This window comes from Pogona vitticeps, chromosome 1, assembly GCF_051106095.1.
Source record: "Pogona vitticeps strain Pit_001003342236 chromosome 1, PviZW2.1, whole genome shotgun sequence".
Taxonomy (NCBI): Eukaryota; Metazoa; Chordata; class Lepidosauria; order Squamata; family Agamidae; genus Pogona; species Pogona vitticeps.
This window is the reverse complement of record NC_135783.1, coordinates 69,979,233-69,998,657: the sequence shown is the minus strand read 5'-3', so window position 1 is coordinate 69,998,657 and position 19,425 is coordinate 69,979,233. Positions and strand designations below refer to the sequence as shown.

Here is a 19,425-nt window from a genome sequence, read left to right as displayed (position 1 = left end):
ATGGTTAGAGAGAAATAGTTTCCTTCACTGACTGGGCTATCCTATATCTTTGCATTTTTAAAAACTCTTAAATAAGAGTTTATATTGAGCATTGGCTTAGCTTTATAAATATTATTCATACACAGTTTTGTCACTAGTGTTACTATGAATGCCAACAAAAACTATTTTAAAGCAGCACAGATAGAATTTTTGTTTTAATTATGAATTCAAACTTAATTGAAAACCTTCATATTTAGGAGAGTCTGACCTTAATGAAGCAATAACAGAAGCAGGAAAAACATATGAAGAAATTGCTAGTCTTGTGGCAGAACAGGTGAGTATGATATAGTATTAGAATGAGGAAAATGTTTATGATGCCATCTAAAACTTCCAGTGATTATGAAGTAGCCAATTTGCCATTGCCTGATATTCAAAATATACTTTTCTAATCCATCTAAACACTGCTACATTTGTGTGTCTTGGTGGATGAAAAATTATCTTTGTGCACAGCTAGGAGCCATATGTATGATTCCCTTCCTGAATCTAACTGTTGCTTCTGTTCATATACAGGCCAATAGCCTGTTGTGTTATTGCTGCCTGTGCAATGGGAATGATGTCACTGGCCCTGACAGATTACTGCCTATTTGAGAGTTCCTTTTTCAATTTTGGGGAGAACACAATTCATGCTCCATGGTACAAAACTATGCACACCTAAGATTGAAAAACGAAATCTTTAATTGGCAGCAATTTGCTATGGCTAGCAGTGTCACTCCAGTTGCATATGCAGTTCTATTCAACAGGGTACTGGCTATTGCCTGTTAAATGCAGGGAGTAGAGACTAAGTTCAGTCCTTCCCTTCCATGCTATAACAATTGATTTGTGCACTGCATGTGCACCTTTTGAAAGGGCAGCAATCAGAGTGCATTGCTACATTAAATGAGGACATGCACTTAATAAAGCGCCATTCGTATTTTACTTTGTACAACATTGTAAAATATAAAATGGGCTAGATTATTTAGCTGAAATGCATTCTTTGTGAGTCTCTTCCATAACAGCTTCTCAAGAACTCTGAAATCCTTGCATTTGCAATTGAAAAAATTTCCTTTTAAAGAAATACCAATCTCTTCAAGTATCAGTTTCCTATGCAGATATTATTTTTTAAATGCTTAGAATGTTTAAGATATCCTTCCCCACTCCAATGTAAATTTCTTATGGTATTCAGTTTCATTGTGGAGCTCATACAAAATGTTATTGTAAATTTATTACTGAATATTGTTTCTTTATCAGCCAAAGAAGGATCTCCATTATCTGATGGAAACCAATCATGAATATAAAGGATTTCTTGGTTGCTTCCCAGATATTATAGGTGCTCATAAGGTGAGATAACAGAACTTTTTTTTTCACTACAACTTTTAAAGAGATAGATACTGATTATTTTACTGCTAATGTAAAGTGCTACAGATTTTCAAACTTAATATCTGGCTCTCTCACGGATTTTATCTTATTTTTTTTTTTTTAAATAATTTTTATTTTATACAAAAAAATACACAAAAGAACACATACATAACAAAAATACAAAAAAATACAAGTAATAGTGCTTATTATAAACTAAATTCTAATGTGCACCCCATACCCACGGGACTCTATTTACTATAATAATTTTTTTCTTACAGATTACCTCTCCAAAATTGTATTGAGTATTCTTTAGAGGCTTTCCCCCTTCCTTTCACCAACACAAATTCCACAAATTTACCCCAAATATCATAGAAATTGTTACATCTTATTTCCCCTCTTTTTATTTTAAGTTCCATAGTCAATTTATCATTTAATGCAATGTCCCATACTTCACAATACCAGTCTTCAATTTTAATATCCTTCTTGTCTTTCCAAAATCTAGCTATTAATATTCTAGCACCTGTCATAAAATTAGTGATTAATTCTTTCGAGTGATGGTCCAGATCTGTATTATCAAAAATTGACAATAAAGCAATTTTGGCATTAAAATCAATATCTTTACCAAATATATCACACATTTCCTTAAAAATCAATTCCCAAAATTTCTTAACCACTTTACATTCCCACCACATATGAAAATACGTACCAATTTCCTCATCACATTTCCAACATGCTTTGGAGTATGTTGGATTTAATATATTCAATTTTACAGGAGTCAAATACCACCTTAGACAGATTTTAAAAAAATTTTCCTTTATTCTTGTTGACATTAATCTTAACACTCTCATCCTCCACATTTTTGTCCAATCCTCTATTTTAATATCTGTTTTTAAATCGTTTTCCCAAATTAATTTTAAACCTTCTATTCCCCATTCTTTTTCCTCTTGTTCCAAAATTATATTATATATTTTACTTACTATTCCTTTCAAAATTGTATCTTGCATATCTTCATGTGATGACAGAAATTGTTCGTACTTAGTAAGTTCTCTACATTTACCATTAGTTTTCAACCAATCCTTTGTCCAGGTGTCTAACTGAATAAGATTATACCATGATAGTTTATTAGATTGCAGTTTAGACATAATCAACTCCTTCGATCTCATGTTACCCATCCAGTCCTTCAATCTTGCAACCCTTTTATTCTTAAATAATTCTACTAAATCCTTTAAATTTATAGGAAAGTTTTCTGTCTCAGTCACTAGTTTTAATGGTGAAGTTAAGGGACAAAACTTCTCTTTATATTTATTCCAAATATTTAACAGGTTTCTTAAAAAGGGGTTTTTAATCTGATTTATTGAACTTCTCTTTAGTATATTAAACAAGTATCCTTCAGCATTTCCATTTATTTCTGAAGATTCCATCTCCCACCAAATTAATTTTTCTTTATTGAATATAATATCTCCAATAACTCTTAATTGATTTGCTATATAATAATTTTTAACATTGGGCATACCTAAACCTCCTTTTTTTTGAGCCTTATACCAATATCTTTTATTTATTCTAGATTTTTTGCCTTGATTACAAAATCCATTAATTAATCCCTGCCAATATTTAAAATCCTCTTCTTCTAATCGTATTGGGAGCATCCTAAATAAAAAAGTGATCTTCGGTAATATTTTCATCTTAATTAAAGCGATTCTCCCAAACCATGATAGTTTCAATTTGGCGTACTCTTGCAATTTATCTTTAATTTCATTTTTTAATTTATTAAAATTTTTCTCTTTTAATTTTTGAGTTGTTCTAATTATGTTTATACCTAAATATTTGATAAGATTACACATTTTAACGCTATATTTATTCACAAACATGTCTTGCTCCTGTATATTATAGTTAAACATCATCATTTGTGATTTTTGCCAATTAATCCTTAAACCTGTTATTTCCCCAAATTTTTCTAAATGGTTTTTAATGTTTTCCATACTCTCTAATGGATTTTTAATAGTCAGTAAGGAATCATCAGCAAACAAATTAATTTTAATCATTTCATTTTTACCTGTTCCTTTAATTAATTTATCATTTCTTATTGCGTTAGCTAATAATTCTATAATCATGCAAAACAATATTGGTGAAAGTGGGCAGCCTTGTCTAGTACCTCGGCCTAGAAAGATCTTTTCCGTTATACCATCGTTAACTATTATTTCTGAAGTATTATCTAAGTATAATTGATCTATAACACCTCTAAACTTTTTACCAAATCCCCAACCTCTTATAAGAAGTTTTAGTGTTGACCATTCAACACAATCAAAGGCTTTAAATATATCCAATGATAAAATCATTGCTTTTATTTTTTCTTTTTCTATTTCATGTATAATATTTAATACTCGTCTAGTTAAATTGTCCATTTGTCTACCCTTAATGAAACCACATTGGTCTTCTTTAATATAATTTGCTATAAATCTATTTAATCTATTTGCCAATATAGCGGTAAAAATCTTAGCATCTTGGTTTATTAAAGATATAGGTCTATAGGATCCTGGATCTGTTTGATCCTTATTGGGTTTTAGAATGAGAATCGTTAATGAATGTTTCCATGAAGCTGGTATTGTCTCTCCTTCCATTATCTTATTATAAATCATTTTTAGCTTAGGTATCAAAATGGTGCTAAAGTGTTTATAATATTCTGGACCCAATCCGTCAGGACCTGGTGTTTTACCATTTTTTAATTTATTTATAACTTCAGCAATCTCTTGTTCATTGATCTCTTCTTCTAATATTCTTTTATCATTTTCCGATAATTTAGTTTTTAAATTATCGTTTATATATTTTTCTATACATTCTTTCTTTATGTTATTTCCTTTGTATAGTTTCTGAAAAAATTCATGAAAAATCTTCAATTTTTCTTTCATTATATTACAATTTTTACCTGTTTGATCTTTAATTATCCCTATTGAATTTTTTGCTCTTTTATTTTTACACATTTTAGCTAACAATTTTGAGTTTTTGTTATTAAATTCAAAAAAATGTCTCTTTAAATACATCAGATCTCTTTGAACTTTCTCTATTTCTATATTATCTAATTCCTTTCTCTTAGCCTGAATTTCTATTAATATTCTTCTATCTCTTTCTGTAAAAAATCTATTTTCTAAGTTTTTCAAATCTTCTTCTAGTTTTTTCACATGTCCCTCCTTAATTTTTTTTAATTTACACGATTCTCTTATCGTTATTCCTCTTGTGATTGCTTTCATTGTGTCCCACAACAGGCCTGGGTTAGCACCTCCTGTTTCATTTATTGTCCATAATTCTAGCCATTCCTTCTTTATCTTTTCTATTATTTCTGGATGCTGCAGAATATTATTATCAATTCTCCATCTTTTGGAGTCTTTATAATCTTTCTTTATTTCAATCTCTATTGACATCAATGCATGATCTGTTATTTTAATAGGGTTTATTTCAGTATCAACAATCTTAGAAATTAAATCCTGAGATGTAAATATATAATCTATTCTAGAGTAAGTATTGTGCACAACTGAAAAATAAGTATATCTTTTTTCATCACCTTTCATTTCTCTCCAAATATCCTTCAAATGGTTATTTTTTATCTTTTTACTTAATATTGTGTTTCTATGATAAATATCATTCCGACTGTATGCAGTTTTGTCTTTTATCTTATCCATAGCCATATTGAAATCTCCTGCCATAATAACATAACCTTTCTTTACCTTTTCCATTTCTTTAAAAACCAAATCATAAAATTCACCTTGTTTATTATTAGGTGTGTACATATTTACCAAAGTATATTCTTCCAACCCCATTTTACCTTGCATTATTATAAATCTACCATTACAATCTTTTACTACCTTTTCTACTTTAAATTCGCAGTTTTTGAAAATTATAATTGCTACACCCCTAGATTTAGAAGTTCCAAAGTTTTTTTCATAAATGTCGATATTGTTCATCTTTAACTCATTGACTCCTTTTTCTGATTGATGCGTCTCTTGTAGAAAGACAATATCCAGCTTGTTTTTCCTCAACAATGCTTCTATTCTTCTTCTTTTCACTGTTGATCCGAGGCCTTTAACGTTTAAAGTTGCAAGTCTTATTTTTCTACCCATATGTGTTCAAAAGTTTTCTTTCCAATAGGTCCCGTGTGTAACCTTACCTCCCACCAACCTACCAAACATAAACTAAAACATAAAACAGACAAAACAACACCCCATAATTGATCTTCACCAATTTTGTGAACATATACATTTGTATCCTCTCCACCATGGTCCCATGCCATGACCACTGGCATGAGCAAAAGGTGGGGGGGAGACGCCACCATCGTCCGGCGGAACCATGACCGGAGCCTTGCCTCTGATCTTTTCATTTTACTTTTGCATTTCTACTTAATGTTTAATACTACAATAGTAACAAAATAAGAATAAGAATAAGAATACCCTTCTCCTTCCCCCCTTCCCCTTACTGGAATCCTTTAAAGAGTTTATATTTAGTTTTTAGTAATTTTAATTTTGTTACCCCTTTTACTATCTAAATTTAGTGTGTTTAGTATGATTAGAACAAGAGTAAAATAAATGGTATTATTCTATAAAGCTAATTTAAAAAAAAAACAACAAAAAAGAACCTCAAAAATTAGAAGAGGGGAAAGAGGGGAGGAGAGAAACATATATATGTATATATATATGCACACACATACATATATATAAGAAAGATTTTGTTAGGAGAAAGATAAAGGAAAAAAAATAAAAGATATATAGAATAAAATAAAATAATAAAAAAATATAAGAAAAAACTGGTCCATCTTCTTCCTTCTGGTTCAGCCTTCTAGTTCTTTGCTTGTGGTTGGAATTAACTCCTGACTTTCTCCTTCATAAATGTTCCAATCTTTCAGCAGTTGTAAACCTTGCTCGCAGGAGTGGATTTTAAACAAAATCTTGTCTTTCCAGATTTTCAAAAAAATTGGGTAGCCCCATTGATATCTGATGTTATTTTTCCTCAGAATTGCTGTAACTGGCTGCATAGATCCTCGCCATTTCACAGTCTCTTTACAAAAATCCTGGAAAATCTGAATTTTTCTGTCCCTATAAACCAGCTGGTCTTGTTTTTGTTTGATTGCTTTTAAAAATTGATCTTTCTTTGTATGATTCAAAAACTTCACAACCACTGGTCTAATACCGAGACTACTTGGATTTCCCAGGAAATATGCCTTTTCTATATCTGTTTCAATCAGATGCTGCGTGCCCATTATAGAGTTTATCCAAGCCATTATCTCCTTTCTGAGATCTCGGCCCTGTTGCACTTGGAAGTTCATTATTTTAATATTAGACCTTCTGAGGTTATCATCCATAAATATGAGCTTTTTATTGGTTTCAGAAATTTGCTGAGCCATGGAGACAATTTCTTCTTTATTTCCTTGAACTGTATCACCAAGGTCCCTAATTTTGCTCTTCATGTCCTTTAACTCCTGTGACACCCCTGAAATTTGGTCTTGAAGCTTAGTAATGCTTCTTTCGATGGACTTAGATCTTTGCTCTGTTTTGTCAAAGCCTTCAGACATTTTACAAGACAGATCTTTTATAAGCCTTGTAACCTCGTCCATCCTATCGTCTTCAGTTGGTTGTGTCGTCAATCTTTCCAAACTGCGATCTGAGGGGGTTTTGGCAGTTTTATCCCTCCTCCTTGACATAGAGAGTTCTAATTAAAAATAATTATTGTTGTTTCAGGCTTTTCGTTAGGAGCAGGGCAGCTGGAAAACACCAGTAGCTAATCGGCCATGAAAGTGAAAGTAGTTCATAACTTTAAAAAAACATAGTCCTTAAGGCTTTTAATCAGCGATATGCCTTCCTTATCCTTCTCTCCAAGGATTTATGATAAAAAAAAACATTCTTCTAAAGAAAGAAATGCATTTTAATAGCTTTTTACCTTGCTAGGCGATACGGAGGGTTCGCTCCTAGCTGGTCATCCCCCCGAGCGGAAGTGACGTCTTCACGGATTTTATCTTAGAATAGGCTTTACATGAAATAAGATCAAGGAGCTTGCTAGTACTTCATTAAATAGTTGTTTTCAGTTTGGTGACTTCTACTTGGGGGAGTCTTCCCCATTGATCTTGCTTCCTGCCACAAACACCTTATTGTTCTGTGTATAAAAATACACGGAAAAATACTTTTCTAACCCAAAATTTTAAAAAAATCTAAACTTGGCTTTGAGGGTTGCTCTGCAGCTGTCGGAGAAGGAAAAGCACGTGGGGTGACGTCAGCACCACATGCTGTCACCTGCAGCGACAGGAGCAGTACTGTATCGCCGGTGGTTGTGAAGGGACCCCTCCTTCCCACCGAGCAGAGGTGAGCGACATGGTGCATTGTTTTGCGCATGAGCTCGTCAAAGGTGGTGCTGAGCCCCAATTGGCCTCGGCGGTGACAGCTCAGGTGGTGGGCCTGGCTCGGCTTGGCACATCCCCTCACCCCACCCAGACCGGAGGCAGCAGCTCTCAGTTGTGATTTCTTCCTCCTCCTCCTTGCCGGGCTTTGTATGAATGGAGTGAGGAGGCAGCAGAAGCAGAAGCAGCCAGCCACCATGTGAAGAGCAGGGAGAGCTCCGGACCTATCGCCCCCTTCTCCGCCTAAAGATTCTGAGCCGACTGACGAGTGGCAGCAGCAGGAACCTGGACCTTGGATGGAGGAGCAGGCCAGCGCTGGATGCTGCACTGCAGCAGCTTGCAGGAGCCTCTTCTGACCTGGGGCACTGCGCCGTTGTGTCGGGGGGGGCACCTCTGGTGGCCTCAGCAGCAGGAGCGGGGCCGATTCTACCAAGGGAGGGGGGAACCTTCCAGTCTCTCCCTCCTATTTTGCCCCAGAACTTCTCTGCGGCAGTGCCAAGTTTGTGGTCGGTGGCTCTGAACAAAAGGGAGGCGTAACCTGTAGCTCTTGCGCAGAGCGGGGAAGAGGCGGGGGGGCCTCCCTCAGCAGGGACTGCTATGCCCCCCTCCCCGTGTATTGTCAGGAGAAGCCGTGAGAGTGGGGGTCGCACAGAGTGGAGGAGGCCTCCAATCCGTCCTATACAAGCGGGGGACAAACCCTCCTTGGCCAGCCTGCTGTGCACCCTCCGCGCTGTCTGGCCTGAGCAGCATTCCATTGCGCCTCAGCTGTCCTCACCAGGCTTCGGCTGCCCCGCGAGTGGGAGAAGTCTGTTTGCAGAGGCAAGGTATGGGTCATTTTGTTCTCTTCTCAGCTTACTTCCATGTATAAGACAACCTTCAATTTTCAGTCTAATGAGTTTAGGCAAAAGTATTGTCTTATACATGGAAAAATATGGTAATTTGCTTGAATACAATAGACAATATTATTGTGTTGTTGTGGGCAGCCAAATACTGACTCTTCAACAAATGAGTAAAAAGGCCAGAACAGCTGCATATAGTATGCACTATGTAATTCTTTCATAGGAATGAACCAGAAATTGTGTCTGTAATGCAAACTGGAAGGACTTTTAGTCACTACAAGAGTTTAGAGCTTGGACCATTGTATTGTGTAATGACAGTTGATGTTTTAAAAAGAATATTGTTACCAACAAACTGAGGTTTGGAAAGTCCTTTTGTGTGACATTTATCATCTTATATGTCACAAAGAGAGCCTGTTTCAGCTGATCTTACATTCACATAGATACAGTACTTTCAAAGCCAAGGGGAGTGGGCTTAAAAATAGGGTATGCACTGTCTTCAGAAAACTATGTAAATGCAGACTAGTCAGGGCTGTTTGTGTTTCCAGGGCAACCATGGGGTATAGCAAAGTCACTCATGGGGTGGAGTGGCACCCCACATAAATATTTCATTTAAAGTCTGACATGTGGTTAAAAAGTTAAAATTAAAACATAGACACTATGCACTTAAAAGTGGGATGGGGGGGGGAGGGAATTGAACGTTAATACCATATAGAGAAGATGCAAGTGAAGCCTATGACCTCTCTTGCCTGTTGCCAAGGACCCGTGAAAGAGGCCACTGGGCTATAGCAGCTGCTGTGCTCATATATTTTGTAGCTGCAGTACAAAGTTGATGTGGTATATTGCTTGAGTTTTGAATTCTAAAATTTTCCCCCCTTTTAGTTACACTGCTAGAACTTTGTGTATGCAAAATCCTGTGTGAATTTTGTGTGTTTCTTTTCAAGACACTAGGATCTCTTTTTCTCTCCTCTACTTTGGCTTCTTTTTTCCTGTCGATGAGATGCTGTCACTGCCAAAAATTTGAAAGAGCTACCTTCTGTTTATCTTTTTCTTGATCGCTCTGTGCTAGAGGAGGGCAAATAGTTCTGTCAGAAATAATTCTGATGGTAGTGTATTACCTCATAACACAAGCGGCACAAACAAAAGAAATGCTTTTAAAAAGCCAAAAATGTGGCACCTTAAAGACTGGTATAATGTGGACAAGTCCGCTTCTTTAGACAGCAATTAATACAAATCATAGTTTTCATTTTCCCATTCAAAGGAGTGGGCTTTTTTTCCTGGGGGATCTGGAAGCACAAAAGGATTGTCATGGGCCCATACAGGGCTTGGAGTGTCTGCAGTAGGGCACAGGATGGTTGGGCAACCAACTTTTGTGCCCTTGTTATGGACCAGGCTGAAGCGCTCGTGTCTTCCTTACTCAAAACCAGACTGGATATGATGATGCAAGTCCTGTTCAGGCATTACTTGTACAAATAGGATCACTACAGTTTGCCCTTAGGTCTGCAGGTCACTGCTTTCTGCAGAGAGTGGCTTATCTGCAGAGGTTGTAGGCTTGCACATAGGCTCTTTCCAGTTACAGTGGTGCCTCGCACAACGATGTTAATTGGTTAAAAAAAATGTTCTGTGAAACATCATTCTGTGAAACACCATTTCCCATAGGAATGCATTGAAAACCGGTTAATCCGTTCCAATTGGAACGGATTGCCGTCCTTAAGCGAAAATCTCCATAGGAAACATCGTTGAGGGAAACGCAGTTCCCCAATTGAAATGCATTGAAGCCGACTCAATGCATTTGAATGGGTTTGCAAAGTCCCTTTTCGCTCCTGTAAAAGTGCCTTAAACTGTTTGAAAAGTGTTTTAAATGCTTGCAATCGTTAGCCCACCTCCTGAAACCTATGCAAACTTAATTTGGTGTTGTTCTGAGTCTTCGTTAATTTTTGGTGATTTTTTGTTTTCTCCATTGAAAGCCATTGGATGGACCGTTTCAAACAGTTTAAGGCACTTTTACAGGAGCGAAAAGGGACATCGTTGTGCGAAAATTCCCCATAGGAAACATCGTTGTGTGAGGCGGAAAATTTTTCAGGAAAAGCCATCGTTGTGTGAATTTATCGTTGTGTGAGGCACTCGTTGTGCGAGGCACCACTGTATTTTACTGTGAGTTCCTGCTTCTGTGTAGAGTGTACATGGGAGCAGAGAGATCTCCTGTGGAAATGCATCATTTTCCACATGGAGAAACTGGAGGAAAGGAGAGAGGCTGGGCCCTCTCCTCCTGGCGCAGTGGTTAAAACGCTGTACTGCAGCTAAAACTGTGCTCACGACCTGGGGTTCAAATCCCAGGTAGCCGGCTCAAGGTTGACTCAGCCTTCCATCCTTCCGAGGTCGGTAAAATGAGTACCCAGCTTGCTGGGGGGGGCAATGTGTAGCCTGTATAATTAAAATTGTAAACCGCCCGGAGAGTGCTTGTAGCGCTATGGGGCGGTATATAAGTCCAATAAATAAATAAATAAATAAATAAATAACACTTGAAAAGGACACTGGTGTCACACTGCTGTAGCTTTATTTATCCTTTGAATCCATGAAATGCTTAAGCAGCATTAGCAGGCATGCCAATACTGTGGTTTGGTAATTTAAATTTGAGTTCAGAATTTTGCAATTACTAGAAGGCAGATTCAAGTAGTTTTTGAAATGCTTTTGAAATATAGTGTAATGTTTTGTCTTTAACAGGGAGCAATAGAAAAAGTGAAGGAAGGTGATAAACTCATTGCTACCAGCAAAATTACGCCACAGGAGAAGCAAAACATGTTGAAGCGTGCAAGCACCATGTCATATGCACTACAAGGTATGGCTGTTCATTGTCATATTTTTTCCTGTTAACTGGGAATGATGAAAATAAATAGTAAAATAATTATAGGAAACATGTTGCCCTTGTTACTTGTTCTGGAACAGAATTAGAATTCCTAAGATTAAGGCAATAGGCAAGGCTGCCTGTCTGTTCTGTGACGGTGATTATGAGGGGGGTTGTCTTTATAGATTATCTTCAGACCCAATTCCAAACTGACCAATGGAAATTCTTCTTGCTTAAACACCGTTGTTGTTTTTTTAAATTGGACACAACAAGTGTCTTTAAAACCACAAGTTCAAAAGGTTCAGCATTTCCCCAGGAAATCCCCAGCAGGCAACATCTCTTCTGGTTTCCCTTTTGGGAGTCCCAATGGGAATAGCTTGGCCCAAGATCTGGCCCCATATTTTACATACCTGAGTTGTTCTGGGAGCCCTGACAGCAACTCCCACAGTAGAGGTGTCGAGCTCACTTGTCATCAGAAACCTTGGGGAAGCGTTCCTCTGAGCAGCCACCTGCTTCTGGGCTCCCATCTTAGGGTCTGGCCATTGGGAAGCATTGGGATTCCCCTTGGCAGCTTTCTTCCTGGCCTTCTCTTGTGTCCTTTCTTCCCGCCTTTCTCTCTCTCCCTAGAAAGAAGTTTTCCTGTGGGTTCGGTGAAGTTCTGCCTCCTCAGTAGGGAACTTCATTCCTTGGTCCTTTTTGGACCAAGGGTCTATTTGAGTCACCCAACCTTCTGGGTGTTCTTCTGCTTGGCTAGACTTTACTTTGAGAAGTTCCTGTTCCCCTTCTCAATACAGCTTTCTCCCGCTCTACTCTCCTCAACTTCTCCTTCCTGCTCTGTTTATCTCTTGCCCTCCATCATCTTCCTCTCCTGCTCTTGTCCCTTTTCCTCCTCCCCTCTAGTTTTTCTTTCTTTCTCCCCTCCTTCTCTCTGATTTCTACTTTTATCTCCTCCTGTTTGCCTACTCCATCCCCTGTCAGATCTTCCTCTCCTATGCCATGGGTAGAGTGTTTCTCCTTGTTATTTACCGGAGATTCACTTATCAACTGTTGAGTTCACAACTTCTGGGTTATACGTGCAGTCTCATAGCCTTTGGTGGTTTACAGGTAGGGACAGACAGGGACCAGCTGCCCTGACCATCTCATCGTGATATTTTATAATTGTATTTTTAGCAACAGCAATTGTTTAAATTGTTACTGTAGATCTGACCTGATGCCCCTTGACAGTTATCGCCTTGATGTGTTCTGCACTGTAGGATACAATAAAACTAACTACTTTAAGAAAGGAAAAATTAAAAAAAACCAAAAACAAAACAAAGGAGAGTATATTTTGGTATATTAAAGACTATAAGATCTGTTTCATTGTGAGCTTTCTTGAATCAAAATTTATTTTCTGAGATGCACAGAGTGCTCGTACTATGCCATCCATATTTATACATATTCTTATCGTGGTGGCCATCATGACCAGGCAATTACATAGACAAAGTGACAACGCATCATTAACACAGAAATGGCACTATCAAGATGCTAATTACTTAAAAGGATGGGTCACTGGAGATCAAGGTCAATATTTTGTCCCTTGTTATTTAGAAACACTAAGAGCCTCAAAAAAGTATAGTGAAATACTATGGGGTAAATTAATGTAAAAATGAACACCTCTATGTTTTTAGATGTCCTTTGGTATTTTTAAAGTATCTCTTCACACACATGCATTCTCCCATTCTTGGTCACACTCACACACTTATGCTAAACTTTCTGCTAATGCTTTCATTGCAACTACCTTCTTGTCTGTTGTATTGTTTAAGTGCAGTTCTCACATCTGTAAAGCAGATTGGCTAGAATAAACAGCTTGGAAGTGAATATATTAGACGGGTTTATGAGTTCCATCAAATATGTATTAGTAAAAATTTAAAATTTGCAAAAAATATATTTGAAATTATTCTAAAGTGCTTACAATTACAGTGCTTTATAGATTATAATAAAACATTTGAATAGGTGGATTATGAAAAGCTGTGGATCAATCAACAAAATGAATGCTCCTAACATCTCATTATCCTGACATATAATTTAATGTCTGGAAAAGAGTACGCTGCTGGAACAGAATATGGAGAGACGGAAGGGTTTCCAGTTGGCAAACATGTCAGACAAGTGTGCATTTTATCTTCCTTCATGAAATCTGTATGCTGAACAGACCATATAAAAAGCCAAATCAAATTCAAACAAAGGAAAATTGAAAATTGGTGGATGAAACATCAGACTCGAAATGATTGCTGATGAAGATTAATGAGGAAAAGGGAAAAGCAGGATTATAGTTAGACATAAAGTAGAGAAAAATAATGACTACAAAAGAAATAGATTAATATTGATAGTGAAGAAATTGAAAATTTTAAAGATTTTCTGTATCTTAGTTCTGTCACCATTTTAAATCAAGAATACAGCCAAGAAACAAGAAGAAGACTGAAACTTGGAAGGAACTGGTGCAGACCAAGGCCAAAATCATACGTAATTTGGTTTTCCAGTTGCTTTGTACAGACATGAATGCCGGACAGTAAAGAAAGCTAACAGGAAAAAAGGGGATTTATTACAAATGTGTTGTTGGAAGGGGCCTTCTCGGCAGTTGCCCCTCGGCTGTGGAACACACTTCCCACTGAAATTCGGCTGGCACCCTCGCTGGGTGTGTTCAAAAACCAACTAAAAACATGGTTATTCAGACAGGCCTTCCCCCCAGTCACCTAAGTTCTTTTCCCCCTTTTTTCTGGTTCTTAATGTTGCCATCTTGGATAATATTAATTATAATAATTGCATTATGTTAGTTATTGTTCTACATTGTTTTAATGTGTTTAATTTTTGTAAGCCGCCCCGAGTTGTCTAGGGGGGCGGGGTAAAAATTGAATAAATAAATAAATAAATAAAAATTGGAGAAATGATTTATGGAGGAGAGCTTTGCAGACACCATGAACCGACAGAAAAACAAATAAGTGGATTCTATATCACATGAAGCCCAAATTCCCATTAGAAATTAAACTGGCTAAATTGAGGCTATCATACACTGGACATATCATGAGAAAGTAAGACAATAATGCTAGATAGTTAGGAAAAGGAAAAGTTAGCATGTAATGGATTAACTCAATAAAGAAGGCTACAGCAAGATGCGAGTAGAGATCTTTCAGAGGTTATTGGTTCATAGGGTTACTGTAAATCAGGCATTATGTCTCAGGATTCTATTAATGGTTATCTGTAACAGATTGGTGGTGTGAAAAAAAAGAAGTACAGTATATGGCAGTACCACCATGCTGTCTGTCATTCAAGGACTGTGTATTATCTTCATCCATTTCTAACATTGCTAGTGTCTTGCCATTTGTGAGAAGACAGAGCAAATTGGTTTTGAGACAGGAATCATGCTATTATAATAATGTATGAAGTAAAATATCATGCCTTTTTGATGTCCAATATGTGGTTTGGGTTTTATTTATAGCGGAGATGAATCACTTTCACAGTAATCGAATTTATGATTACAATAGTGTGATGCGCTTGTACCTGGAAGAGCAGGCACAGTTCTATGAAACGGTAAGCAGCAAATTGTTTGGAAGTCATGTGCTCCTGTTTATTTTTGTTTCCTCATTTTGTATCGCATTCTTAAAATGTTTGTTTAAAAAGCAGATCAACAGTGATTTCAACAATGATTGTTTCAGAAACCACCTGCAGTAAACGTACTTATTTTTAAAATTTAAGGTTATGGAAAAACATGCTTTCTTCTTCTTAATAAATGCTATTTGGCATTGCTAATCCTTCCTGTGCCACACACTTTGCATGACAGGATTGTGCAGCTGCCACTTGGTTTTTTATGTGTTTTTTGGCTAGGATGCACAACGAGTTGTATTTGGCATTTCATTAGCAATTCTTTCATTCCTTTCAGAAAAAGGATGATGGTTAAGCTGTGTACAGCTGTCCTGCTTAATTCTGTGTACATTCATCCCTTCTGTATCTTAGAAATATGTATAAACACAATTATATAGTATCAGTCTATTGTAATAGTTGTGGGAACATCTTTCTTGAAATGTAAAGTTAGCCCCTCTTTCGATTCTAAGAGCTTTGAAAGCATTTGAAAGAGAAGGAGAGCATGGGAGGCAGTGATGCCCTACTGAGGCTAGATGAAAAGAACTCTTGTGTTGAGTAGCATCTCTGTGCTAAATCAGATGATGTTTTTTCCTGTTTAGTCAGATTAGGATTTGTTTAAGACGCCTGCTCTTCAGCCTTACTCCCTATAGGGATGCAGGACAGGGAGATGTGGCTGCTTAAATTACCACCACCACCCCCATATAAACTTGGATCGTTTTCAATCTAAAAACAGAAAGTGTCCAGTAATTTCTTGGACAGGCTTAACCCCGCTGAAAAAGCAGGCAAAAACTGAGTTGCACAGTAGCTAGTCAGAGATTCCAGAACTCCACAACCTAAGCATTATACTGTGCACATGGTGCAAATGAATACTGGCCCTAATCAACACTATTGTTTTCAGGTACCCTGTTTCCCCGAAAATAAAACCTAACCTGAAAATAAGCCCTAGTATGATTTTCAGGATGCTTGTAATATAAGCCTTACCCCTCCACCATTGTACAGCAACCAGAATAAGATGAAATGACTGTATTTGAATAAACGTAGATTGTTGTACATGAAAAATAAAACATCCCCTGAAAATAAGCTCTAATGTGTTTTTGGAGCAAAAATTAATATAAGACCCTGTCTTATTTTCAGGGAATAATGCTAGCTCTTTAATTACTTGCCTGGAAAGAACTGCCATTTTAGCTACATAACAGTGAACTGCATATCTTTATACAGTGGTGCCCCGCTAGACGCTTACCCCGCATGACATCAAAATCACTTAACAATGACATTTTTGCGATCACTATTGTGATCGCAAAACGATGGTTCCAATGTTTTTTTTTTTTTTTTTTTTTTTTTTTTGCATTACATTGATTAGGAGCCTGCTTCGCGAACTGTTTGTTCACTATACAATGATTTTTCTGGTTCCGCAAAATGGCTTCCCTTCACAAAATGGCTTCTCTCCCTTCGCAAAATGGCTGCTTTCCGGACCCTGCTTCGGAAGACAGCGATTTTTAACAGCTGATCGGCGGTTCTCTATGGGCAATGGTATTTCCCCATTGGAACGCATTGACCGGTTTTCAATGCATTCCAATGGTTTTTTTTCTCTCACTTGACAACAATTTCGCTTAACAGCAATTTTACTAGAACGGATTATCGTCGTCAAGCGGGGCATCACTGTACTTCTACTGTGTGGATGGATTTCTAATCAAAGTTCTTTGCACAAAGTATACTGCACTTACTGGTGCATATAAATAATCTATTTTTAGTTTCTTTGTAGAATATACCAGAAACCAAAGCTTGCTGGTATAGCAGTCTTTAAGAATACTAAAATAAGTTGCAAGTCAGACTGAAATCCTAAACATTAAAGTGGAATATTTTTGAATATTAAGGGTGTTGTCCTATATCAGTTTCCCTGTCAGTAAATCCCTTTTAACTCAGTGGAACTTATTTCAAAGTCAATATGTAAAAGACTGTATAGTATATTTTGCAGAATATATACTTACAGTTGCTGTGTTAACAAATATTGTGTTTGTGTGTGTGTGTGTGTGTGTGTGTGAGAGAGAGAGAGAGAGAGAGAGAGAATTGCTTCCTTTTCTAAAGATCTTTAAAATGAGAGTATAAACTGAGTAATTTTGGATATGCTGAAGTTCACACTAATGCACAGTGTATGTTTGTCTATTTCAGATTGCACAAAAGCTGAGGCAGGCTCTCAGTCGCTTTCCAGTGATGTAGATGCGGACAGATAACGATGAACAAATCCAAAGTGCTTTTCTGATCTTCGGTGGGGGCAGTGCAAATGCAAGAAGTGTTAGCCTTTGCCATTCAAAAGCCTTTCTTTTCCCAAAAATAAGATGCAAAAAAGTGAAAACTTCAGATGTTTACTTTGTTAGCCTAAATGCCTTCGATATTTATGTGTATTTTCATCTTGAATGCTTTCCTTTCCTTTCTGATTAAGCAAGACTGAAAAGGCTCTCTATGATCAGTTTTCAGTTGCCACATGGTTTGTTACCAGGCACAGTAGAAAAAACTGTCCTGGTTCTTCAAAAGTATTTCGTGTCATCTGAACAGATATTCTTTAATCAGAAAGGATTGGTAGATGTACAGATTTTCTGCTAAAAATATTTTATTTATCCCAGTTCTTTAAATCTTATGCAGCATCCAAGTAAATTATTTTAAGTTTTTGCCGTAAAGTTTGCACTGTTGAGCAAAGGTTAACCCCTTCCTTACTGCAGGCATTAGACAGAATTTTTATAAAATGGATTTTTGCCCTGCTAGAATCTTTTAAGTATCCTGTTCTTGTACAAGAGATACCTGAGAACTTGAAAGCTAGAATACTTCCTTTCTTGTCTCTATGGGGGGAAGGGGGGGTGAATCTAAAGACAGCCATTCCAAACATCTGGAAAATTCTTCCATCTAGTAGTTTAGTCATGCACCTTTTGCTACTTCCCAGTAATATCCAGTGCTATTAGTATTAGGGACATTCACCACTATCCTCACCATGTGTGCAGGTTCTTTAGTTATTTATGTCCATTAACTACTAATGGGACAAAAATTCCCCTGAGATCTCTCCTATGCTTTAAATAACCATAAACTGATAGAGCTAACTTTTAAATCACTTAATTCTGTAATGGTGATAAAGGTTACTGTTTTCCAAACCTGAACTGTTGGAAAAGCTTGGTTTAAGTGCCAGGTGTTAGACAAATCTCGTATGCTGACAGTGGGTTAAAGGCTTGAACTACAGGAATGATGGCTGAACTGAAGGTTGCCACAAACAGACCATAGTGCCAAACGCAACTTTCACTAGAAATAACATTTAGTCTAGAAGTGAACACCTTCTTTTTCTATCCATTATGAATGATGGGTAGATACTCTATAAACATATTTGCCATTTCACGTGTACGTATTTCATATCATTTAGAATAATAAGGAATCTGGGTCAGTCAAGATAATATGACATCCCACAACAAAATAAAATCCCAGAATGCTAGCCTGGCTCAAAATGCTCTTTATTGTAATGTTTTCGTTATATTTTTCTACACACGTTGTTTTCCTCTTTGCTTGCCTTTCAAAATTCCATAAAGTGTTATGATACAGCCATGAAATATGTGTACAAATTGTAAAGAATGTGTATAAATGTTTTACACCAAATGTAATAAAAATCTATCTTGCATGTGGAAGCAATGTATGAAGTTACAGCAAAATGTATAGTAAATTTTAAGGCACTTTTTTCCACAGCATCACCTTTTTCAGCATTTGTATATTCACTTTTTGTGTCAAAATCTTTGTAACTGTTTCTCTGGGAGTTTCTTTTTACCAAACTTTGAATTAATGCTAATGACTTAGAAGTTGCAGATTTAGCATAATTAATAGACAAGCTGGGAATAGAACAACAGAAGAGAGGTAGCTGCAGTGTGGGGAAACCCATGTGCATAGCAAGACAACATGGAACAGACAAATATATAACTTTGTAGCAAATGAAGTCTTTAAATTGATAATAAATATTTATATATATATAAAGTGGATATTTTCCCCTCTTGGTATGCATACTATTACTCAGTGTAAAATTGTATGCTTGTGAGTATGTTGTGTCATTCTAGCTCACTGTATTCATAGTTGATACTCTTTTTTTTTAATCAGATGGCGCACTCCTCAGAAAAAGGAGTCAGAGTTCACCTTTGTTCTGTGATCTTGTGCACATATGCTCAGATCCGAAGCATAAGGGTGTGTGTGTGTGGGGGGGGGTGACCTCTAGAGCAGAAGTGGGGAACATGAGACAGGGAATGAAGCAAGGGGAATTCCTGTTGCATGAATTAACTCTATACGCATAATGTTGCATGTAATGCAGTATTTTTTTCAGCAAGACCAATTAGACTATTCCAAAGTTGCAAGAAAGC

At 36.8% G+C, this 19,425-nt stretch overlaps 1 protein-coding gene across 5 annotated transcripts in view; it reads left to right on the top strand.

The window, feature by feature from the left end:
* SNX9 (sorting nexin 9) overlaps nucleotides 1-19,048 on the top strand; it is a 78,410-nt gene extending 59,362 nt beyond the window's left edge. For all 5 annotated transcript variants that reach the window (XM_020809627.3, XM_078383223.1, XM_020809644.3 and 2 more), the window contains 5 exons: nucleotides 237-313; nucleotides 1,267-1,356; nucleotides 11,311-11,425; nucleotides 14,904-14,995; nucleotides 17,216-19,048. In XM_020809627.3, coding sequence (XP_020665286.3) covers nucleotides 237-313; nucleotides 1,267-1,356; nucleotides 11,311-11,425; nucleotides 14,904-14,995; nucleotides 17,216-17,263 — 422 coding nt within the window. In that variant the 3' untranslated portion in view covers nucleotides 17,264-19,048. The remainder of the gene's footprint in view (nucleotides 1-236; nucleotides 314-1,266; nucleotides 1,357-11,310; nucleotides 11,426-14,903; nucleotides 14,996-17,215) is intronic.
* Nucleotides 19,049-19,425: the final 377 nt, after the last annotated feature.